Source organism: Carcharodon carcharias, chromosome 31, assembly GCF_017639515.1.
Source record: "Carcharodon carcharias isolate sCarCar2 chromosome 31, sCarCar2.pri, whole genome shotgun sequence".
Taxonomy (NCBI): Eukaryota; Metazoa; Chordata; class Chondrichthyes; order Lamniformes; family Lamnidae; genus Carcharodon; species Carcharodon carcharias.
The window spans coordinates 14,714,163-14,740,343 of record NC_054497.1 but is presented as its reverse complement, the minus strand read 5'-3'; the positions used below and the strand labels follow the sequence as shown (position 1 = coordinate 14,740,343).

Here is a 26,181-nt window from a genome sequence, read left to right as displayed (position 1 = left end):
GAGGGAGACAGAGAAGGGGGAGGGAGCATGGGGGAGAGAGAGAGATGGCGAAGGTGATGAGAGAGAAAAGGGTTGCAGAGACAGGAGGACAGATAGATAGAGTGAAAGAGAGAGACAGGCAGATAGACAGATGGGGGAAATGAGAGGGAGGAGAGAGAAGTGGGTGTGAGAGGGAGAGAGAAGAGAGCAGTGGACAGAGAGAGATGGGAAGAAAGGGAGAGAGGAGGAAGGAGGGACTTGAAGGCTCTCACACATAAACGCAAACCTCCTGGCATTGGGAAGTGGAGAGGTTTAGGGAGGGATTTCAGAGCTGGGAGTCAATGCAGCTGAAGGCACAGCTACTAATGGGGAGACAATTAAAATCCAGGGTGGGGACGGAAGCATTTGGGGTGTTCACAACAGGTTAGAAATGGAGGAGTGTTGAGATATGAGGGTTGTGTTGGTGGAGATTAGCTTAAAGCTAATTAAAATATTAGAACTCTTAGATCTGTCGCACCACCTGCTAAATTCTTGTTCACATTTTGAATGGAAACTCTTCACGTGAACTCGTCATGCTGTAATTATACTCTCCCACCTGTGGGGGCAGTGGCATATGGTTTTCCTTAGAAATTGAGCACAGGAATTTGGAATAGAAATATTAAATACAGACAGAAAATATTAGTTTCATGTTACCAGAAGTAAGAGGTTATATCCATCAGGAAAGGCTGAACAGGCTGGGGCTCACTGGTTTTAATTTTCCCAAAATTCCCTAGATTTGGGGAAGGTTCCATTAGATTGGAAAGTAGTTAAAAGGGAGGGAGACAGAAAGCAGGAAACTATAGGCCAGTTAGCCTAACATCTGTCATAGGGGAAAATGTTAGAAGCTATTATTAAAGATGTTATAGCAGGGCACTTAGAAAAATTCAAGGCAATCAGGCAGGATCGACATGGTTTTGTAAAAGGGAAATCATGTTTAACCAATTTATTGGGAGTTGTGAAGGAGTCACATGTGCTATGGATAAAGGTGAACCAGTGGATGTTCTGTACTTAGATTTCTAGAAGGCATCTGATTGAAAGTTATTACAGAAAATAAAAGCTCATGGTATCGGGGGTAACATATTGGCATGGATAGAAGATTGGCTAACTAACAGGAAGCAGAGGGTTGGCATAAATGGATCTTTTTCTGGTTGGCAAGATGTAATGAGTGGTGTGCCACAGGGATCAGTGCTGGGGCCTCAACTTTTTACAATTTATATAAATGACTTGGATGAAGGCGCAGAAGGAATAGTTGCTAAATTTGCTGATGACACAAAGATGGGTAGGAAAGTAAATTGTGAAGAGGGCATAAGGAGGCTACAAAGTGACATAGATAGATTAAGTGAGTGGGTAAAGATCTGGCAAATGGGAGTATAATGTGGGCAAATGTGAAATCTTTCATTTTGGCAGGAAGAATAAAAAAGAAGCTTATTATCTAAATGGTGAGAGATTGCAGAGCTCTGAGGGATCTGGGTGTGCTAGTGCATGAATCACACAAGGCTGGTATGGAGGTACAGTAGGTAATTTGGAAAGCTAATAGAATGTTATCATTTATTGTGACGGGAATTGATTACAAAAGTAGGGAGGTTATCCTTCAGTTGTACGTTGGTGAGGCCACATCTTGGAGTATTGTGTACAGTACTACTCTCCTTATTTAAAGAAAGATGTAAATGCGTTAGAAGCAGATCAGAGATGGTCTATTAGACTAATACCAGGAATGGGTGGGTTAACTTATGAGGAAAGGCTGGATAGGTTAGGCTTTTATCCACTGGAGTTTAGAAGAATAAGAGGCACTTTAACTGAAACCTTTAAGATCCTAAGGGGTCTTGACAGGGAGGATGTTGAGAGGATCTTTCCTCTTGTGGGAGAATTTAGACCTAGGGGTCATTGTTTAAAAATAAGGAGTTGCTTATTTAAGACTGAGATGAGGAGAAATTTTTTTCTCTCAGAGGCTAGTGAGTCTCTTCCTCAAAAGGCGGTGGAAGCAGAGTCTTTGAATATATCTAAGGCAGAGTTCGATAGATTCTTGATTCACAAAGAGGTGAAAGGTTATCGGGGGTAGGCAGGAATGTGGGGTTGAGGTTATAATCAGATCAGCCATGATCTTATTGAATGGTGGAGCTGAGTGGCTGAGTGCCCTACTCCTGCTCCTAATTCATATGTTCGTTTGGCTTTTCTTGCTAGGAAAAAAAGGCTGAGGGGTGACCTGATTGGGGTCTTTAAATGATGAAGAGGTTTGATAGGATAAATAGAGACGCTCCACTTGGTGGGATCATAAATAGTCACTAATAAATCAAATAGGGATTTCAGGAAATACTTCTTTACCCAGAGAGTGGTGAGAATGTGGACCTCACTACACAGGGAATGATAGAGGAGAATCTTACAGATGCAATTTAGGGGAAGTTGGATAAATACACGAGGGAGATAGAAGGATATGTTAATGGGGTGAAATGAAGTGGGGGGTAGGATGAGTATAAATACTGGTTTGAGCGGAATTGCCTGTCTGAGTTGAAAAGTTCTACCCAAGCACATGTCTGCCCACAAATCCAGTTTTATATGAAGACAGTAATTGGTTACGATTCCCTAGGTGCAATAAAGCTTCAACAGACCGACTGTATTTTTTAAAATAAAAATATAGAGGTGCAGAAATTTTTAAAGAAGCACCTTTCACAACCTCAGAACATCCCAAAACACTTTATAGCCATTGAAGTGTAGTCACCGTAAGGCAGGAAAGAGGGCTGCCAAATTACTGTTTGTGGGAGCTTGCTGTGCACAACATGATAAAATCTGACAATCTGTTTTTTGTGATGTTGGCTGAGGGATAAATATGGGAACAGGAAATCAGGGAAAACTCCCCCGCTCTTCTTTGAATAGTGGCCATGGGATCTTTCACATCCATCTGAAAGGGCAGTCGGAGTCTCAGTTTAATAGCTACTCCGACAGTGCAGCTCACCCATATCGCACTTTAGTCTGGATTTTGTGCTGAAGTGCTGTAGTTTGAAACTGAAAGCAGTGAAACACCAAGCACCCAACACAATGAACAATGGCCCTGTCACATGAATGAGTTCATGGGAGCTGTCTCAATGCTTGTTCTTTATTCACTCGGTCTGGCTGCAGGAGGGATGGGGTCTCGGCTCCTCGTGGTCCTCAGGCATAACCTAAAAATACCAACGTTAAATTGTCTGCGATGTGGTCACGCTGTTCTCCACATTACAGCTGAAGGCCTGACAGGAAGCGAAGAGGGGAGAGGAAAGAGTTCACAACCTGTAACAGTGCAACTGGGGAGGGGAGGGGTGGGGGTGAGTGAGATAATAAGATTGTTTTGGAAACCCCTGGCATAATACAGCAATATTACTGCCTACAGTCTTCAGATAATATGGTTGAAATTTCCAGAGTAAAATAACCATTATTACCCTTCGACCCCACCTCCCAAAATCTGTGACCTCTGCCGCCTAGAAAGCAGCTCTCCACCGCCTTTGCAAGGAGAAACCAGGGAGCGAGGGACAATAAATGTCGGCCTTGCCAGAGACATCCACATCCCAAGACAGAAAAGGAGTTAGCCTTCTGAATGAGGTAACAGCAGAAAGTTTAGGGTGGGGCAAGGCAGCAAGTATAAGCTGCAGGAACGGACAAGCAAGATAAGGTATTGATTCAGGGAAGAGGACAGGGTTGGGGCCAAGAAAAAATAGAGAGGCACGAACTGACTCCACAAGCGCCAGCACAAACAGATCATCTGCTCATTTATCTCTTGGTTGTTTGTGGGATCTTGCTGCACTCAAATTGACTGCCATGTTTTCCTATGAAACAGCAGTGGCTGCACGTCAAAAGCATTCCATTGGCTGTGAAGTGCTTTGCATCGCCCCTGCCCCTACTGACCTCAATTGGCTCCCAGGCCAGCACGTCTCGATTTTAAAATTCTCATTCTTGTTTCAAATCTGCATGGCCTCACAAACCACCCCCCCCACCTCCCTATTTTTGTAATCTCCTCCGGCCTCACAACCCTCCAAGACATCTACACTCCTCTAATTCCAGCCTCCTGTGCATTCCCGATTTCCATCGTTCCACCATTGGCAGCCATGCCTTCAGCAGCCCAGGCCCTGAAGCTCTAGAATTCTCTCTCTAAACCTCTCTGCCTTTCTCTTCTCCTTTAAGATGCTCCTTAAAGCCAACCTCTGCCTAAAGTTATGGTCAGCTGTCCCAATATCTCATGTGGCTTGCTATCAAATTTCGTTTAAAAACGCTCCTGTTTTTATATAACAGTGTTATATAAATGCACATTATTGTTATTACATGACCAGAAGGGGACCGAGAACATGGCTTCCTCAGGTTTGTTCACAATGGTATTGCCATGTGTAGCTTCTGTTCATGTATTAATGACAGGAGCAGGTTGTTCAGGAATGTGGGGGTAGGGGTAGAGGTGCACTGGAAGATATGCAGATGTGCAGGAAATAGGTTTGAAGAGGCTGAGCACACCTTACACAGAGCAGCTGACAGAATTCAAGCGTGCAAATCTACAGGAATTTCTCCACCAGCTTTGCTTGCCCGCTGCAGTGCATGCAAGCCTTTTTCGCTCACACAAGACTTGCTCTCACTTAATGATTCTCCTGGCTTGGCCCCTCCACAGCCTGTTCTCCTCCTTCACTATTATTTCTATGTCCCTGTCAAACTGTGCCTCGCTTCAATTATTTCCTGATTTCCCTTGCTCCCTTCCTTGTTAGCCAGAGTTGTCAAGATTGGGGAGTTGCAAGGAATAAGATCTATGATTAACAAGAATGAGATAGAGCATAAATCCTGTTAGACACCCAGAGCGGTGTGGCTTTAAGATTGAGCATGTGGAAATAAGTTACAATTTTGAACCAAAATCTCCCTCCAAATGAGTGAATCTGGATGGTGCTCAGTAAGTAGCATTCTCTCTAACTCACTCCCAATTTTCTCTCTTTGCTATCTCCCTTTAAATTCCTCCCTCTGCTTCTCTACCCCTCAGGTGCATTCTGTCGAGGAAGCTAATCCTCCAGTGACCTTAATGGCATGGAGCAGGGAACAGAGCCAACAAGACTTCGGGTGATGCAGGAACACACTGCCCCTTCCCCCTCCCCACCCCACCTCCCCCCACGCACACATGTACCTGTCAGCGCAGAGCCTGTTCATAGCTTGACACATGCATCCCCCCCCAGCAAAAACACTGGATGCATCAAAGTACAGCCAGGGTTTGCAGTGAAGGGGTTGATTGGGAGTTGTACCAGGCTGTGTGTGAGTGAGCCACACAAGTCCTCGTGATCCAGGGCTGCGTAGCTCAGGGTTAAACACTGACCCTAACACAGGCAAACTGGAATTGATGCAGCATTCTTACATCAACTCCTGTCAACCCAAAAGGCAGAATACCTCATCCGTTAAGACACATTTTGACAAGCTAATAAATCTGATTTATTTACACATAGTTTATAAAAATAAAATCAATGGACCAAGTAGATGACAACACAGTTAAATGTGCAGCATAGAGTCAATTGCCTATGGCTTCCTTGCCCCCCCCCACCCCCCAAAATATCTTTCAACTCTCTGAAACCAAGCTTGCTGCCCCTGGTTATGGAGCTTGCTCATTCTGAAATCTCATTATGAGAAAGTCTCTGCACAGGTTTCATCTTTCCCTTTGAGCAGAGAAAGGACGCTGTCCATCAACCTTGATTAAACTGGATAGAGAAGGGCCAAATGCCCCTTTCTCCACACAACACGCAGGTGCTCATAATATTTGCTTGACATTAAAACAGTAGCGAGAGCCCTTGTCTTGCAGTGAGAGCGTAGAAAGATCAGCCCACACTTGACACGTTCCCAGATGCATGAGCAGACCCTTCTCAATCAAAGAAACGTATAGGCACTGAAGTGCCTGTAATGTAGGAATGGCACATCAGTTTGTAATTTCAATTCAATATTACCTTTCTTTTCATACCCCATCTACCATTTCCGTTACCTGCTGAATGTTGTTGTCTATTTTTGTTACTACATGATTGTTACATATTTGCTTGTTTTTAACCTGATTACTTTTTCAATGCAATTTACACTGCACTTGACTTCGGAGAAAGAGTAGGCCATTCGGTCCTTCACACCTGTTCCACCATTCAATTAAATCTGGTTGTGGTCTCAGCTCCACTTTCCTGTCTGCCCACCACCATCCCCCCCCCAATAACCCTTGACTCCTTCGTCTATCAAAAATCTAACACAGCCTTGAATAAATTTAAAGGCCCAGCCCCCACTGCCTTTAGTACTAATAAATCTGCTTCCGCCACCTTTTCAGGCAGCACACTCCAGATCTCGCATTGTAAAAAGCCTCCCTTTTTAATTTCTCGGGAAAGGGGTATACCCAGCAAGTTAAATATTTATTGTCCGTATCCAGTTGCCCTGAGAAGGCCGTGTTGGACTTTCTCCTTCAACAGCTGCAGTCCACGTGGTCAAGGTGCTGCCCACAATGCTGTTTAATTAGGGAATTCTGGGATACTGAGCCAGTGCTCTTGAAGGAATGGTGTTTGGAGGCTGCGCTAGCCCTACAAGATTGCTGGTCCCACAGGTTATGAGGTGGGGTGAGGTGCTGTCAAAATGACCCTGTTAGATCGTGCACACTGCAGTCACTGCACGCTGGTGATGGCGGCATTGACTGGCTAATGGATCAAGATATGCTCCATCTTGCCAGGAAACAATACCTGTGAGAGCATCTAAATCCACAGAATGTTACGGCACAGAAGGAGGCCATTTGGCCCATCGTGTCTGCACTGCCTCTCCGAATGCGATCCTCCTGCCTTTTCCCTGTACTCTTCCACATTGTTTCTATTCAAATAATCATCTAATGCCCTCTTGAATGCCTCGATTGAACCTGCCTCCACCACATTTCCAGTCAGTGCATTCCAGACTCGAACCACTTGATGTGTGAAAAAGATTTTTCTCACATCAGATCTTTTGCAAATCACTTTAAATCTGTGCCCTCTCACTCTCAATCCTTTTACAAGTGGGAACAGTTTCTCCCTATCAACTCTATGCAGCCCCCTCATGATTTTGAACTCCTCTATCAAATCTCCTCTTAGCCATCTCCTCTCCAAGGAGAACAGTCCCAACCTTTTCAATCTATCTTCATATCTGAAGTTTCTCATCCCTTGGACCATTTATGTAAACCTCTTCTGCACTCTCTCCAATGTGTTCACATCTTTCCTACAGTGTGGCATCCAGAACTGTATACAATACTTCAGTTGAGGTCTAACAAGTGCCTTGTATAAGATCAGCATAATCTCCCTGCTCTTGTACTCTATGCCTCTATTAATAAAGCCTAGGATACTATATGCTTTATTAACTGCTCTCTCCACCTGCCCTGCCACCTTCAATGATCTATGAACATACACACCCAGGTCCCTCTGCTCCTGCACCCCTTAAAAATTGTAACCCTTATTTTATATTGTCTGTCCATGTTCTTCCACCAAAATTCATCACCTCACACTTCTCCGCATCGAACTTCACCTGTCACTTATCTGCCCACTCCACCAACTTGTCTATGTCCTTTAGAAGCTCTAAACTGTCCCCCTCACAGTTTAAATTGCTTCCAAGTTTCGTATCACCCACAAACTTTGAAATTGTCCCCTGCACGCCAAGATCTAGATCATTATTATATATCAGGAAAAGCAAGGGTCCCAATACCGACCCCTGGGGAACTCCACTACAAACCTTCCTCCAGCCTGAAAAATACCTACTAACCTTTACTGTTTCCTATCCCTCAGCCAATTTTGTATCCACATTGCTACTGTCCCTTTTATTCCAAGAGTTATAACTTTTCTCACAAGTCTATTGTGTGGCACTGTATCGAACGCCTTTTGAAAATCCATGTACACGTCATCAACAGCATTAAGCTCATCAACCCTCTCTGTTCCCTCTTCAAAAAACTCTAGCAAGTTAGTTAAACGTTATTTCCCCTTTAAAAATCCATGTTGGCTCTTCCTAATCAATCCACATTTTTCCATGTGACTCTTAATTCTATCCTGGATAATTATTTCAAGAAGCTTCCCCACCACTGAAGTTAAACTGACTGGTCTGCTGGGCTTATCCTTACAAGCTTTTTTGAACAAGGGCATAATGTTTGCAATTCTCCAGTCCTCTGTCACCTTCCCTGAGTCTAAGGAAGACTGAGGCACACATTCTCACACCCAACTCTCTACCCCACATTTTAAACTGAGGTTCAGGAAAAAACCCTGTGGTTTCAATCTGCATTTTAATTGTACTTTGCTTCTAGATAGAAATGAGGGGAAAGGATTTTTCTCACAGTGAGTTGTTGCGATCTGGAACGCGCTGCCTGAAAGCGTGGTAGAAGCAGGTTCAAAAGTAACTTTCAAAAGGAAATTGGGTAAATAGCAGGGGGTGGGTAGTTGTGAAACTAATTACACAGAGCCAGCACAGGTACAATGGGCCAAATGGCCTCCTTTTGCATAGTATCATGATGTGATTCTACGCTGCACAGACAAATGGCAAAAAGGTTGATTTTTGTCTTTGTGGCCAAATGAATTTCACAACAACACCTGGCAGAAAGTTTATTGATCATGTCCTTCCAAACCCGACTTGCGTCTGGAGAAAATTTTAGGCTGTAAAGTACTGGTGGCAACAGGTCCATCACTGGGAGTTGGGTGTGATTAGAAATGATGACAAATTAGAAATGATGACAAACTAAGAACATCTCACAAATGCATCAGACAACATTAATACTTAGTGATTCGGGGGCAATTTATCCTCCAATGTACCTGTAACAACATTTTAAAATGTACACACCCACAAGACAAAGCAGAAGTCACGTACTTCTCCTAGTATTAGGTGAGATACTAAACCGAGACACTGTCTGCTCTCTCAGGTAGGCATTAAAGATCCCAGGCCACCATTCCGAAAAAGAGCAGGGGAGTTCTTCCCAATTCCGAGACAATATTTATCCCTCGATTAACATCACTAAAATAGATTATCTGGTCATTCTCACATTGAGAATGTGGGATCTTGCTGTGCACAGATTAGCTGCTGCGTTCCCTACATTCCAACAGTGACTGCACATTGATAGTACTACATTGGCTGTAAAGTACTTTGGGATGTTCTGAGGTTGTGGGAGGTATTGTAGAAATGACAGACAGTTCCTCTCCTTCCAGTTCTGGCACATAAATGTGACTCAGATACCAACACCATTACCCCCGCCCCAACTGCCACCTCCCATCTGGTCTTAGTGGCACAGGGACAGTCTGTAATTACGCTCGCGACTGAAGGAAATGCTGGTTTCCACAGATGGAACTCATGTAGCTCATTCTTGGGGCTCACTTCCCCAGTCATCTCATTCTGGACGATCAGCTTTGGATCACTGCCTGGAGACAGCGGCTGGGAAGTTTTACAACGGCGAGAGTGAACACAGGAGCGAGCAGGGTCGGGCTTGTCATGCTCAACTCAACAGCCCATCAGACCAAGCTCACCAGAATACTAGCCACGTGGGGGAGGCTGATAACAACCGTGGAGCTGAATTTGAGAATCCCTCCCACCCTCAGGAGGCAAAAAAAAAAACAAGTGACTGAGCTTCAATTTCCATAGCGCCTGTCAGAACCTCAGGATGTTGCAAAGCATTTTACTGCCCACGAAGTGTGCTCAAAGCAATGCAGCAGCCAATTTGCACTCAGCAAGCTCCCACAAACAGCAATGTGCTATTGACCAGGTCATGATTTTTAAGTGAGGGACAAATTTTGGCCAGGACAGGGGAAGAACTCCCCTGCTGTTCTTCAAATAGTGGCCATGGAATCTTCTGCTATATAAATCCCTGGTGGACATCAGTGATGCAGAGTACATGAACTGTTTAGCATAACAAATATTCCCCCTTTGGCTTTGATCCTGGTGAGGTCAGTGAGCACTAGATCCTGTCGACTGTGACAAGAAAATGATAGTGATTTTTCTTTTCTACATAGAGGTGAAAATAGTGCAGGAACATTGACAGAAGGGAAGAATAAACAAAAAAGGGAAATGAAGAGAACCTAGATATTGAATGTGAATGAATTTTACTGAAGAGATGGGGTATATCAACGACAAACTAAACTGGATTGTGCCTTTGCCAGGAAGGTCTGGAGGGAGATGCAGTGGTTTCTGTCGAGGTTCATCCCGAGCAGTTCTGTGACACAGGTCTCTGTGCTCTACAGGCTGCTCCCAGGAACACACACCGAGACAAACATCAACTGCAGCTGGGGGATCATCAACTCGGTGAAAGACGCTCTTTGGTCTGCCCGAAACCTGTTGGTCTTCCAGCACAAAGAGTTGTCCCCGACCGAGTGTTGCAGACTAGCACATTCCAAGGTCCAGGACTACGTGCTGAGGGACGCACTAAAGCTTGGGGCAGCTGCTGCAAAGGCGCAATGGGGAAAGATCGCTGTCTAAGACCTTTCTGCCATAGGGCACCGAGGGGCTGGGAATTGTTTAGAGCCCCTCAGGCTGTACAGCTCACAATGAATGTATGCAGTGAATACTAATTGTATTATAATTGTATTGAAGCACCTCAGAGTGCAACATGATGTATGCTGATAACTCCAATACCACTGTCTGATTGTCTGTAATGACCATATTGAAATGACTGTAATATTCATTGATTGTATTGATGCACCTCGTGATCCATGTGTAAAAGTTGAATCTGATTGCACTTCTTGTGATGGTGATTTTGAAATGGTTTGGAATGTTCTTCCAGATATTTTATGAATAAAGTGCATTTTTAAAAAAAAAACAAACTAAATTCTTGCACTAGCTCACCCCTCCAGCATAGCCACCTCAACATAAGAACGCAGACAGAACTGGGCAACTTCCTGGGACAAGAATGAGGAAAAGATTCACTACCTGAGCAATCTACTTCCACCTAAGGTACCTCCACCATGAGCTCCAAGCCATAACCACAGACTCATGTTGGGGAAATGCTGTATCAAAGTCTCATTTGCATTCTAGTTCACTGTGGCACAGCCCCGCTAAAGTGACCAACACACTCCCTTCACATGCAGTGATCCACCCCAACTGCTCCTACCCCCCAGCCCTGCTGTCACGAGACCAGCTCATTGACCACAATATATCCTCAGTCACACTGAGTGAGGGGTCCTCCTACATCAGGCAGGAGAAACTAATCTTGTGCCAGGCACACAGCGTGCTGTGTACAATGATATGGTTAATACCTTTCATGACTAGTTGACCTGCAAGGGTATGTGCACCCTATAGACACTTATAACAACACTTTGATTAAGTTGGGAAGGTACCATTTTAGATGGAACAGAAACAGAACATGCTGGGAAAAATCAGCGGGTCTAACAGCATCTGTAGAGAGAGAAACAGAGTTAATGTTTCGAGTCTGTATGACTCTTCTTCACAACTCTGTGAAGGGTCATACAGACTCGAAACGTTAACTCTGTTTCTCTCTCTGCAGATGCTGCCAGACCTGCTGAATTTTTCCTGCATTTTCTGTTTTTTTTTTAGATTTCCAGCATCCACAGTATTTCGCTTTTACCCTTTTAGATGGAACTGTCCAGCTTTATTCTGCATAGTTTAGCTTGAACGTGTTTCTCTTTTATATGAGAACTCTAAAAAGGGCACTTTGAGATGATTCCGACATGATAAAGTTTACTTTCAACACCTATTAAAACCACCTTAAAGACCAGACTAGACCTAAGCTCAACAACACACATTACCAGACCAATAAAACATTGCCTTTTCTTTCCAAAACATTGAAGGAACTCTGAACAATCAGCTTCTGATTAAAAAGAGTTGAGATATGACAGAGGAAAGCTCACTGAGATATAGCCTTAAAGATTAAACCCCTTTGTGTTACTGTGCTGAGATTTTATACATCATCCAGTCGAGGTTCAAAAGCTCAATTATTCCACTCCTTCTCTACAACTTGCCAAAGGCTCAAGAAATTAAATCTTGCTTCTCAACAGACACTTGTTCCTCGTGTCTCTGACTGTCTGTTGCCAGTTAACACTTTCACAATCTCCATTCATTTTGTGTTTTGCTGCAAATCTCCCACATTTCTCCTGCCCCACTCTCTGCTGCACTACTGGTCAATGGCTCCATTGAATCCCACCGACCTCAGTGCAACAAAACGGCTCAAGGGTTTCAGCATACTTCCCTCCCTCGCACAGCATTGGATCCATCCTCCACCACCCCCAGGAAAACCCTGACTCCCCTATCACATCAACCCACAGAGAGACACAGGCAAAACGAGAGGGAGGCACATAGACAGACAGTCAGAAAGCTAGAGAGAGACAGATACTCGCAGACAGAGCGGGGCGAGGGATCCTTGGGGCCCAGCCGGAGAGGCCAGGGACACACAGACACAAACATGGCAAGAGACATGGAGACAGACAAACAGGGTAAGGGACACACAGACCCAGAAAAACACCACAGTCAAATCTATTTTAAGTAATAATTTGACTTTGTTCTCTGGTAATAAAAGGTTTTGTAACATATTCATGTTTAATTTTACATTTTTTAAACAATTAAAATGTTGATCGTTGTACAAGCTGTTGCCAACAAAATCCAACACAAAAAACAGATCAGAGCCAGTCTCGCCTGAGTTAACCCCATTTAAACGTACAAATTCTGAACTGTTGCTAAATACTGCCCAATACCATCAATATTGCAGAAATCTCAAGAGATGCTGGGTGTAGATTTAAACCAGAAACATATCCCATAAACATTATACAGCAATCGGATCAGGAATATGAATATCTCATAAACAAGGTCAGCGATCCTGTGTTAATTGGAATGGAGCAGATTGCAAATGCTCATAAATTCTATTAAAGCAGAGGGAAGGGGACATGGGGTGTGCAATGATTCTCAATTAACACAAAGCACCAAATAGTCAGGACATTTTGAACAGCTCCCTGTCAAACTGATGTCTTATCTTGTTTGACTGCTAGGTGACATTGCTTATCCTCGCTCACAGGCCTACCCCATCTTATGATCATCTGCCTCTCCTCCCCCAACCCCCCCACTATCTCTGTCCTCTCCCTCTCTCTCTCCCCCCACCCCCTCCTCACACACACAAGTCTACCCAATTCTCTGCTCCCCCCCCCCAAAAGCAGGCTTCACCTGCTGTCTCCCCCAAGTTAGATTTACCCATGTTCCCCAAAAAGGCTGGTTTAATCCCTCTCCCAACCCCCAAGTTGAATAAACCCTCTGATTTAACCTGATATAACTCCATCTCCCCCAAAATCCCCTCTCTGTCACAAAGTTGATTTAACCACCCCCTTGCCCCCAAAAAGAGAATTTAACCCCATCTCTGCTACAAAGCTCATTTAACCTCATCCCCAAAATAAAATTCAATCCCTTGTCTGCCAAAAAGCCTTTAACCCATTGTCCCCAAAAGAAAATTTAACCCCATCTCCCCTCAAAAAGCTGATTTAACTCCCTGCCTCCCCTCAAAAAGCTGATTTAACCCCGTCTCCCCTCAAAAAAAGCTGATTTAACCCCATCTCCCCTCAAAAAGTGGATTTAACCCTTTGCCCCCCAAAACAACTGATCTAACCCCCTGCCTCCCCAAAAAGCTGATTTAACCCCCTTTCCCCCAAAAAAAGCTGCTTTAACTCCCTAACTCCCATCAAAAAGCTGATTTAACCCCCTTTTCCCCCCAAAAAAGCTGATTTACCCCCTGCCTCCCCTCAAAAAGCTGATTTAACCCCCGTTCCCCCTAAAAAAAGCTGATTTGCCCCCTGCCTCCCCTCAAAAAGCTGATTTAACCCCCTTTTCCCCCTAAAAAAAGCTGATTTACCCCCGCCTCCCCTCAAAAAGCTGATTTAACCACCTTTCCCCCCCAAAAAAGCTGATTTAACTCCTAGTCTGCCCTCAAAAAGCTGATTTAACCCCCTTTCCCCCAAAAAAAAGCTGATTTACCCCCTGCCTCCCCTCAAAAAGCTGATTTAACCCCCTTTCCCCCAAAAAAAGCTGATTTAACCCCTTACCTCCCCTCGAAAAGCTGAGTTAACCCACTTTCCCCCCCAAAAAAAGCTGATTTACCCCCTGCCTCCCCTCAAAAAGCTGATGTAACCCCTTCGCCCCCCAAAAAAAAAAGCTGATTTAACTCCCAGTCTGCCCTCAAAAAGCTGATTTAACCCCCTTTCTGCCCCCCCAAAAAAAAGCTGATTTAATCCCCTCTGCGCCCCCTCCTCCTCCTCCTCCCTCCCTCCCTCCCTCCCTCACTCACCCAGCTGACGGCCCTGACGATGGTCTGAGGCTGTTTGATGAAGGTGAGGGGGTCGAAGGCTCCCCCAGCTCTGCCAGCTCCATAAGCTGCTGCAGTCTCCATCTTTCCTGCAGCCTCTTCCTCGGCGCCGGGAGCGCGCGGGCGGGCGGGCGCGCGACGGCTGTGGGGGCGCGCGGGCGCGCACGGACCCTGGGCAGCGTCCGGGGGTGGGGGGGCGAGCGCGCGCTGACACCCATGGAAGCCGCAAAGTACGAACACGGGGAGGGGAGAGTGGGGTGGGGGAAGAAAAGGCGATTCACAAACACAATTCAAAACCACACAAGATGCACAAAATGCATTAAATTTTGCAAAAATATAAATTATTAATTGCACCATGTTTAAGTCATTTTAATTTACCCTATTATATAATCAATTATTGCTTAATTATTAAAATATAACTATGCATATTAACCTATATTTTTTAAAACACTACATTCATCTTCAATGTTAAATACATTCGTTCCTTAAAACAAGATTGTGATTTTAATGCTTATATTCAGTAATGTTGAATACATGTAAAGTATTTATTGCTCACGTTACATAATCTTGTAAATATATTTAAAATATTAATATCATGTCGTTCTTGTAACTGTATCAAAAATATTAACTTGCACACAAAATAATCTTCCAACTATATCAAAAGCATAACGACGCCCGTTAAATATCAAGATCGAGTGTAGTATCTGCTCGTATGAGTTGCTTCAGCGTGCGCCTAATATCGGGGACTTATAGGGGTGATGGCTGCAGCCAGTCCAGCCCCAAACCAGGGGGTACGTAACACTGTTAGGGTGGCTGTGAAGGACAACGAAGGAGGTACACCCATGGACCGTGCCTTCTTCATTAAGAGGATCCTTTTGGAGTTCTGTGGATTTGAAGCTGCGGAGATCCACTGTCTGCAGGACTTCCCCGGGGTTGGATACTTCGATGTGACTTTCAGGAACGTTGCTGCCTCGGTCAAGTCCCTGAAGGTGTTCAAGGAGAAGAGAGACCAGCCACAGATGAGAATCCTCACGGTGGAGCCACTCTTTGCTCTGATGTCACAACGGGACAGTGTGGTAGCTGTGCACCTCTACAACCCCCATTTTCCTGATGTTGATGTGCTCACCTTCCTCGCCAGGTATGTCAACAAGGTTGGGAACGGCACCGAGGTCAAAGACGCCTTCGGGATTTGGACCAGCAAACACCAGGTCAAGACGGATGGTAAGGCAGCAATCCTCCATCCCCCTTCCAGCTTTGCTATCGGAGGAAGCCACGGCTATCTTATCTACACTGGGCAGCCCAAAGTTTGTCGCTCATGCGGCAAGTCTGGTCATGTGGCAGCCAACTGCAGTGCCATCATCTGCAAGAATTGCAAGCAAGGAGGGTACCAGACAAAGGACAAAGGACTGCAAACAGACTAAATGCTGCAACCTGTGTGGTGAGGCAGGCCACCTCTACAAGACCTGCCCCAAATGCTATCTCACTTATGCACAGGCGGCCAAAACCAACAAGGGGCAAGCAGACAAAACGGTCAGTGTCACTACCGCCAAGTACACTCGCAACCCTCCCCTGCCAAGGCCTCCAGCGAGCACAATGGGACAAAGGAGGAGACAGAGAGAGACAAGACAAAGGGAAACATTAAGGCAGCAGACAGCCAAATGACTGCACCACCCCCTGAACCTCCCACCCCTCAGCAGAGTGAACCAATGGAGGAGGAACCAGCAGACAATCATCCCAGGGAGTGGCAGCTGGGGAAGAGGACCAAAGAGAAGAAGGGGTTAAGAAGGGACCAAGCCACTTTCCAGATGACTGGCAAGAGGGGTCTCCCATCTGACACAGATGACAAGGGCCGCAGCTCTTCGGATGAAGAAGGGCAAGGATGGCACCTACAGAAGTGGCAAAGCTCGAGGGAGCTGGAGGAGGAAACACCCAAGCTCCAGAACATTGAAGAGGCCAGTGCATTGCAGCCCCAGGAAGCTGGAAGTAGTGACAAGAGGGAGGGCAATTGGATTGGAGAGACTTCCTCGAAATGAGACTTTTAAAAAAACATTCATTCATGGGATGTGGGCTTTGTTGGCTGGACCAGCATTTATTGCTCATCCCTAATTGCCCTTGAGAAGGTGGTGGTAAGCTGCCTACTTGAACCGCTGCGGGTCCATGTGGGTACACCCACAGTGCTGTCAAGGAGGGAGTTCCTCCTTTGACCCAGTGACAATTCAAACCTCGCTCTTTGCACAAACCCCCCGATGCCACCTGAGTGGAACATCTCCAACGGGACAGTTCAGGATGGTTTCCTCAGCCCCAAAGTGAGACAATTTGCAATCACAATGGGTATGTGGGAGCAGACCAAATGTCTGGAACTGTCAAAGACAGCAGTTTTGGTAAGCGACAAAATGCTTTAAAAATGGGGTTAAAGATTATATCCATAAATGTGTGTAGCATTAAATCTACTACGCGATGTATTGTGACCTTGGATTACCTTGCCATGGTCAAAGCTGACCTGCTGTTTCTGCAGGAGTGTGTGATACCGCACCTCAGCTCCGACAGGCAATGGTCACCATGGTGGTCCCATGGGGCATCAATCTGGTCAGGAGGAAACGACTCACATCCCTCTGGCCTGGGTATTCTGCTGCAGGGAGGCAACTTCACTGTCTCCGAGGTTAAGGAGGTGATGGGCGGGCACCTCCTCGTAGCAGACGTAACGTACAAGACTGCTCTGTTCCGGTTAACTAATGTGTATGCCCTGGCTCAAAACAGCAAGCGGCTGACTGTCTTTCAGCAGCTCCCACTGCTGTTGGCAACTTCCAGGCCAATCATTCTGGGCGGTGACTTCAACTGCATCCTCAATGCAGCTGGACAATCCGGCAGGGCCGACAGCAGACTGGACGCCACGTCCAGACTCCTGATGGAAACAGTGAAGGATGCCAAGCTGCACAACATCTTCAGCAACCCTGCAGACGGAGCGCAGCTTAGATACACCTGGTCGCAGCCAGACAGATCCAGCCATTCCAGGATAGACTTCCTGTTTGTGTCCCGTGCGTTCAGTCAGATCCACCAACATCAAGCCGGTGTTCTTCTCTGACCACTGCCTCCTACTGGCTGGCTGTCACTTACAGGAAGACCAGAGGATTGGCAGGGGGCCATGGAAGCTGAATGTGCAACTGCTGACCCCAGAGAACATTGAGGAACTCAAGAGGGATTACAAAGGTTGGAGAACCATGAAACCCTTCTTTTAAGTCCCTGACATACTGGAGGGAAGTGATCAAGGAGAACATCAAGAAGTTTTTTTACAAAAACAAAAATACCTGGAAAACTCAGCTGGTCTGACAGTACGGAGAGGAACACAGTTAACGTTTCGAGTCCATATGACTCTTCACCAGAAGATAAGAAGTTTTTCATCCTCAAACGTGTTTAGAAAGCTGGAAAGGAACAGAGGGAAATGTCCCGACTCCAGAAAAACATGTAGAACTTGCTCTAGATGCAGTCAATAGGGTCGGTGTCAAGGAGGAACTCCAAGAGGTGAAGAGCTAGCAAGCCTTGCTCTTTGCCTCCGAGGCCTCCAAGATCATCTTCCGGTCCAGAGTCCGCTCTGTGGAGCAGGATGAGACGTGCTCATGTTTCTTCTTCCAAAAGGTACACAGAGAGAACTCTGTGATCAGCAGCTTGAAGGAAGCAGACAGCTCAGTAAAGTCATCGTAGTCCGACAGGATCAGCAAATCCTTTCGTGCCGGATTGTATGATGTGAAGCCCACAGACAGCACGGCCTCCCAATCCTTCCTGTCCTCTATCAAGGAGGTCTTAGATGACAGTACACGAGAAAGTCTGGACAAACCGCTAACTCCTGATGAACTAACTAAGGCCCTTGAGTCCTTCGAGAAGAGTAAGACTCCCAGAAGCGACGGCTTTCGGCTGAGTTATATTCGGCTCTGTGGGAAGATCGGGCCAGACCTGCTAGAAGGGTACGAGAGTATGCTCCTGGCCGGCAGCACGTCAGAATCCATGAGGAAAGACATCATCACCCTCATCTACAAGCAGAAGGGGGAAGGGAGGAAATTAGAAATTGGTGACCCATCTCACTGTTGAATGTGGACGATAAGATTCTGTGCAAGGTCATCGCCAATCGGGTCAAGTCTGCTCTGGAGTTGGTGATCCACCCTGACCAGACCTGCACTGTACCCGGGAGGAAGATCTCTGACAGTCTCGCGCTACTCTGGGATACGATTGCCTATGTGCAGGACAGGGGTGTGAACATCTGCCTCATCAGCCTGGACCAGGAGAAGGCTTTGACAGAGTATCACACACCTGCATGGTGGATGTGCTCTCCAAAATGGCCTAGGAGTCCATAAACCATCACAACCTATGGTTGTATAGACTGTTGCACAAGACACCAGTCTCCCTTTGTAACTCTTTGGAGTACCAGTAACACAAAAAGGAAAAAAGGCCAATCAAACCAATTGGTAGTCCCTAAGGGGAACAGTAACTACAGAAAAATTTAAAGGAACCTTACCAAATTAAATTAGAATGTCAACTTGGGTCCTGAAATCTCCCTTTGTACTCTGAGCAGAAACAATAAACAAGTGGACAAATTAGCAAATCAAATTAAAGTGACAGCCCTTAAAGGGGCACTGTAACAAAGGGCAAAAGTCTGAATGGAAACTTACTGAATCAAAACAAAATGACATTATGAAGGGGGGGTGGGTGGTGGTGTTAAAGTCTCCCTTTGCAAGTGCTCTAAGAAACTAATTAAATCAATGCCTTTCACCTTTGAATCTTAACAATCTAATTAACATACAATTAACAAATACTGCACTGGGAGTGTTAATATGAGTTCTGTGCTCAGATTACTGGAGTGGAACCTGAACCTATGACCTTCCTGAATGATCTGGATCTGAGTTTAAATGACTGTATGTCTTGTTATATTAGCCTTTATTGTAAGGGACTTGGAGTATGAAGTATAAGAGGAAGGAAGTCTTGCTGTAGTTATATATGGTGAGATAACACCTGGAATACTGTGCACAGTTTTGGGCTCCTTACGGGGGAACAAACATGCCCAACATTGCCCTCATCCTGATGGCCACCTTTGTGTGCGGCTGCATCAAGCGTTGCGTAGACCCTCAGTACGAAAACACCAAGTGTCACTACGTGCTGAGGTTCTACCTGTCCCTGGTGTTGCGAAGGATGGGTCTGACCACGCTGCCGCGGAACACTCCAAGTAGTTGGACCGTGCCGTACCACCTGTCCCTTGTGGAAAAATTTATGCAGAGAAACACCTTTGACCACAAGTTCATCAGGCAGTGGTCGGCACGTAACGTCTTAGAGGCCCTGCGGGAAAAGGAGAGGGTGGATCCTGTGGGATGGTTCCCCGAGCAGACTGTCAAAGTCATTTGACAGAATGCCTCATCGCCAGAACTTTCCAATAAGCACCAAAACGTAGCTTGGCTGGTGGTGAGAAAGGCCCTCCCCGTCAGATACTTCCTACACGCCAGGAGTCTCACCCCCTCGTCACGTTGCCCTCGAGGTGGCTGTGGTGGGGAAGAGACCATTGTTCACCTCCTTGTAGATTGTAACTTTGCAAAGAAGGTCTGGAGAGAGATGCAGTGGTTTCTGTCGAGGTTGATCCCGAGCAGTTCTGTGACACAGGGCTCTGTGCTCTACGGGCTGTTCCCAGGGACACACACCGAGACAAACATCAACTGCAACTGGAGGATCATCAACTCGGTGAAAGATGTTCTTTGGTCGGCCCAAAACTTGTTGATCTTCCAGTATAAAGCGTTGTCCCCAACCGAGTGTTGCAGACTGGCACAATCCAAAGTCCAGGACTAGGTGCTGAGGGACACACTAAAGCTTGGGGCAGCCGCCGCAAAGGCGCAATGGGGAAAGGTCGCTGCCTAAGACCTTTCTGCCACAGTGCACCGAGGGGCTGGGAACTGTTTAGAACCCCTCGAGCTGTACAGCCCAAAATGAATGTCTGCAAATGATTGTAATATTCATTTATTGTATTGATGCATTTCGTGATCTATGTTGTAAAAGTTGAACCTGATTGTACTTTTGTGATGGTGATTTTGAAATGGTTTGGAATGTTCTTGAAGATATTTTATGAATAAAGTATATTTTTGCAAAAAAAAGAAACCTAAAGATATATTTGCCTCAAAGAGGGTGCAACAAAAGTTCACTGGGTTGCCCTAATGAGATGGGATAGAGTAGAATGGGCCTATACTCTCTGGAGTTTAGAAGAATGAAGGATGATCTATTTGAAACATGTAAAAGTATATTCAAGATTGAGGCTGATAGATTTTTTCATACTAAGGGAATCAAGAACTGATTGAGATGTTTAAAATGATAAAAGGGTTCTACAGACTAAATAGAAATTACTTCCTCTGGGGGAAATCAGGAAATACTTCCTTTCATTGAAGGCTGTGATGCTGGATGTCAATTGGAAGCTTCAAGTCAGATTCATAGGTTATTGTTAGAAAGAAGTGGAGGGATCTGGAGCAAAACTGGGCAAAAAGGGTTAGGGTGTAGCCCAGCCATTAACTAATTAAATAGCAGAACAAGCTCAAGGACTGACTGGCCTCCTGCTCCTTAGGCCCTTCACAGCCAGATACCTTGATGTTTGAACATACAGGATGAGAAATTTTGTTAGGGCAGTAGGTATTAACAGTAATGGGGGAAAAGCACCTGAGAGGCAGTGCAGAATACAGGATGATTGGTCAATTATCAGAAAACTACTGATTAATATTGGGACAATTTGGAGGTCAAAATCAAAGTGATGAAAGACTTTTCAAGTCTAAGTCAGACACAACATTCAAATTAGAATGATTTGAACACTAACTGACCAAATTCAACCTCCTGGGCCCCTCTCTAAAGTAATCTCTAAAGCCAGAGCACAACAATTAGCATTGTGGTCTGATGCACACCCAGTTAATGGGGAACTAGGGCACTTAACTTCATAAGGGTAGTGGACACAGTGGCTGTGCATCATTTCTGCTGCAACACAATATCACATTCTAACTACGCTCAAGGTAACCACTATTCTAGCTCCCAAAATCTTTGGGTTGTGTGTGGGGCTGGGAGTCATTACTGTGATGGGGGTTGGTGAGGCTATGGAGGGATTCCAAAGCAAGGATGAGAATTTCAAAATCAAGCTGCTTCCAGATCTCATTCATGTAGGTCACCAAGTTGAGGGGTAATGGGTGAATAGGACTGGGTGTGAGTTAGGATATGGTACAACAGAGGAGGTGATGGTGTAGAGATATTGTTGCTGGACCAGTATTCTGGAGACACTGGGAAATGCCCTGGGGACCTGGGTTTGAATCCCGCCATGGGAGATGGTGAAATTTGAACTCAATAAAAGTCTGATGATGACCATGAAACCATTGTCAATTGTTGTACAAACCCATCTGGTTCACTAATGTCCTTTAAGGAAGGAAATGTGCTGTCCAGGTTGGTCTACACGTGACTCCAGATCCACAGAAATGTGGTTGACTCTTATTAAATGCCCCTGAACTAGGGCAACTAGGGATGGATAATAAATGCTGGCCTGGCCAATGATGCCCACATCCGATGAACTAAATAAAATAAGAGTTTTGGATGAGCTCAAGTTTACAGCTGGTGCAAGTTGTGAGGCCAGCTAGGAGTGCGTTGAAATAGCCAAGTCTAAAGGTAATAAAGGACATCGCAGGGTGAAGGTTTCTGCAGACAATAAGCTGAGGCAAGGGTACGTTGTTTGTTGCTACATCTGGTTTGAAATTTGAAAGGTTTGGATTGGATCTGTTCTTGGTGCTGGTTCTAACTCTCACCTGGTGGATGAATCCTCAAACCAGAAAACAAGAGCTCCCAGCATCAGCAATCTGCAAACAATGGATTTTAATTTTTTATCTAGTGCCCCATAGCACACAAGATGCACCATGAAGGTAGGAGGTTTGGACACAGCCTTGCACCGTGCAATACTTTTGCTGTGAATCACTTTTAGTACAGAATAATTCCCAATCTCATCTTGATGATGGAAGTGCCCTTTTAATTGCCAATCATTTGTTGCATTTTTTCAATCTATAATTGGATCTTATAGAGTTGCCTCATTAATAAAACAACAGCACTTCAACAAGCAAGTGAAAGTCAAGAGTATCACAGAGTGAATAATGTGCCTGGTTGTTCTGAAACATATCAGGCACATCACGGGGTGAAGGTGTGACCTCTGATTAAGACAATGTGACCTTCTAACCCAATATGGAAATGAAGATTTAATTATACATTCCAATGGGAATTGGTTGATCAGCTGTGTGTGTGTGTGTGTGTGTGTGTGTGTGTGTCTGACTATCAGAGCGTGGGTTGAGTTGGAAGCCTTACTTGTCTTGTTAAAATTAATTTGTTCTCCAACCACCCCCTTCTCAAAATGATAATTCTTCCATCACCATCTATCTATCGCCCCCACTCCTGAGCAATTTACACAATTTGTATTTCTGGCTAAAAGCATTTTGGAAGAGCAGGGAGTTCTCCCCAGTTTCCTGGATCAATATTTATCCCTCAACCAACATCACTAACACATTTTAAAAAAAACAGAGTGATGGGAATACTCAGCAGGTCCGGCAGCATCCATGGAGAGAGGAACAGAGTTAACATTTCAGGTCCAATATGACTCTTCTTCAGAACTAAAACATTTATCGATAAAACATTATCTGGTCATTATTGCACTATTGTTTTAATGATCTTGGTGTGTGCAAATTGCTGCATATCCTATATTACCACCGTGCCTATACTTCAGAAGCACTTCATTGGTGAAAGGTGCTATAGAAATGCAAGCTCTATTTTTGTGTAGTTATTTTCTAAATGTGTTTTCAATGGCCTGTTGACAGGGGTCTGTCAACACTTAACAAGGAAACCTTGCGAAGGAAACAGACTCTTTTCAAGATAAAATGAAATTGTCATAAAAATCTCCATGAACACCGCTTTGGTTGATTTAATATTTCTATCTGAAAGCACGCGCTTTGATGACATCATTGGAAGAACTGCCTGGAAGCATTTCGAGATACCCAGAGAGCGTGCAGGCAGTTAAATTAGAATCTGCAGAATCGACCATTAATCTAAGCTGCTTCACTGACTATGTCATTTCAATGGTGTATATATTAATTTATCTGTCTTGCATTATCAGCCTCGATTACTCCTGAATGCCAGTGCACTCCAGAAAAGGAGTAATGCTGTAATTCAAGAATGTGAAATTACCAAGGTTTCAAATCTGTCACTTTGCTGGGACTGATTTTTGGATCTGGGCACTGCACCTCAGGAAAAATATATTGGCTTTGGACAGGATGCAGTGCAGATTGTCCAGAATGATACTGAGACTTAAAGGGCTAAATTATGAGCACAGTCTACATAGACCAGGCTTGTTTTCCCTCAAGTATTAAATGGTGATCTAATCAAGTTGTTTACAATGATTAAAAAATATGATGGGGCACATAGTGAGCAATTATCTCATCTGGTGGCTGGAGTCCAAGACAAATGGACATAACCTTAAAATTATATCCAGGCCATTCAGGGATGACGTCAGGAAGCACTTCCTGACAGAAAAGGTTCTGAAAGTCTGGAACTCTCTCCCCAAGGAGATGTCGAGGGTGGGGATCAATTGAAAATTTTGAAACTGAGATTGGTAGATTTTCATTAGGCAAGTGTATTAAGGGTTGGTCTTCAGTACAGAAGGATCTGGATGGTCCTGGAACATGAATCACAAAAAGTTGGTTATGGGGGTGCAGTAAGTGATTTAGGAAGGCAAATTGAGTGTTGGTGTTTAATGTAAGGGGAATTGAGTATAAAAGTAGGGAAGTTCAGTTGTACAGGGCATTGCTGAGACCACACTTGCAGCTCTTTGTGCAGTTTTGGTCTCCTTACTTAAGAAAGGATATAATTGCATTAGAAGCAGTTCAGAGAAAGTTCATTCGACTGATTCCTGGGAAGAAGGGATTATCTTATGAAGAAAGATTGAGCAGGTTGGGCCTAAACCCATTGGAGTTTAGAAGAATGAGAGGTGATCTTGATCTTATTGAAATATATAAGAACCTAGGGGGAACTTTATGGGGTGGATGCTGGGAGTTGGGACACACAGTTTAAAATTAGGGATCTCCCATTTAAGAGATGAGGAGATTTTTTTCTCTCGAAGGTTTGTTAGTCTGTGGAATTCTCTTCCCCAGAGAGCAGTGGAGACTGGGTCATTGAATATGTTCAAGGCTGAGTTAGATAGATTTTTGATCAGCAAGGGAGTCAAGGGTTATAGGCAGAAGACAAGAAAATGGGGTTGAGGCCACAATCAGATCAGCCATGATCTTATTGAATGGCAGAGCAGGCTCAAGGGGCTGAATGACCTCCTCCTGCTCCTAATTCTTGTGTTCTTGTATTCTTGTGGGTTACTGAACCAAGGCAGATAGATGGAGTTCAGGTACATGATTAGCCATGTCTAAATGAATGGTGCTGTGACCTCTTCCTGTTCCTAGATCAGAGCGCACTGCCTGCTCTGTTTTTACCCCAAACATAACTCTGTTAGATTTGCATCTTGTACACAGTTTTAAGGGAGCCCTTCCATTCCATTGCAGGACTTGGACTTCTGAACAATGGCAAAGTGCCCTTTGCCGCTTCTGATGGTAGTACTCAAGGATTGTGCAGTCATAATATTGTTTTACAAGGCATACATTATCATATTCCAACAACTACCCTGTTGCTCATGATAATGAATGTCTTAGATCCCTAGGTGAGTTCAGCAATAGCTGGAAGAGGCAGTCTGAACTCATCTCTTATGCATTATTGATGAAGTTATTAAATAGGATGGATGCAAAAGGGCACCTTTGCTTCATTCAGCTTTTGAGAGAGAAAAGTTAATTTAGGCTCCTGCTTAATTTACCTAGAATTTTGGGTGCTTCAGTTGGGAGCCCAGAGTGACTTCCGCACCCGATTGCTATCTAGTAACCCCTTCTGGAAAATGTGTGTGTGGACTGGGGGTGAGAACATCCTTTTCCAACTGTTCTATTGCAATTACAGTCAATGACATTCGTTAGCCAGTATAGACTTTGGGTGAGGTTAAGATTGGGATTGGCTGAAATGGCTTATATGGTTGAATAGTCTACTCTGAAGAATGGTTTTTGGGTTGAAAGTGTCAGTTGTGATGCAGCTTGTAGCACTCTTGTCTCTGTTCACAAGGTTCCAGGTTCAAGACCCGCTCCAGAGCTTGAACACAAAAATCAAAGCTGACTGTCTAGTGCAGTTCTGAGGGAGTGCTGCATTGTTTAGAGGTACCCACTTTCGGATGAGATATTAAACCAAGGCCCCAACTGCCTTGACCCCGTGGCACTATTCCAAAGGAGAGCAGGGGACTTTTCCCTGTTCTCCTGGCTGACATTTATCCCTCAATCGGCTTTACAAAAAACAAAGGATTTGGCCATTACCACTTTGCTGTTTGTGGGAGCTTGCTGTGCACACATTGGCTGCTGTGTTTCTTACCTTACAACAGTGACTACACTTCAGAATTACTTCATTGGCTGTAAAGAGCTTTGAGATGTTCGGTGGTCAATCAAGAAAGGTATTATATAAATGCAAATATTATTTTTCTTTTTGAGTTATTTGGGGGGCTGGGGAAATGTACCCAACAGAGGAGAAAGTTGACCAAACAACAGTTTAACCTCCATGGTCAAAAGAACGTTGAAGGACCATCTTAGTAAAATGAGATATAAATTAATTAGGTTTAAATGTGGGGTTTTGGTCTATAAAGTGTTAAAGAAGGATAAAGGAAGTGACGTATGTTCAATGGTAGATTTGGAGAATACATTTTAATAAATAGAAAGGTAATCTTTTTTAAATGCGTGGGAAATATTATAAATTAAAGAGAGTAATTTATATTATGGGAATAATTATAAAAGTAAAAGAGTGACTTTCGATGCCCAGGAAGTGAC

General features: G+C 44.6%; 1 protein-coding gene across 2 annotated transcripts in view; it reads right to left on the bottom strand.

Moving 5' to 3' along the window:
* The window catches only part of LOC121271675 (synaptogyrin-1-like), a 24,487-nt gene extending 10,113 nt beyond the window's left edge, over positions 1-14,374 (bottom strand). For both annotated transcript variants that reach the window (XM_041177810.1, XM_041177809.1), the window contains exon 1: positions 14,234-14,374. In XM_041177810.1, the coding sequence (XP_041033744.1) occupies positions 14,234-14,335 (102 nt within the window). In that variant the 5' untranslated portion in view covers positions 14,336-14,374. The remainder of the gene's footprint in view (positions 1-14,233) is intronic.
* Positions 14,375-26,181: the final 11,807 nt, after the last annotated feature.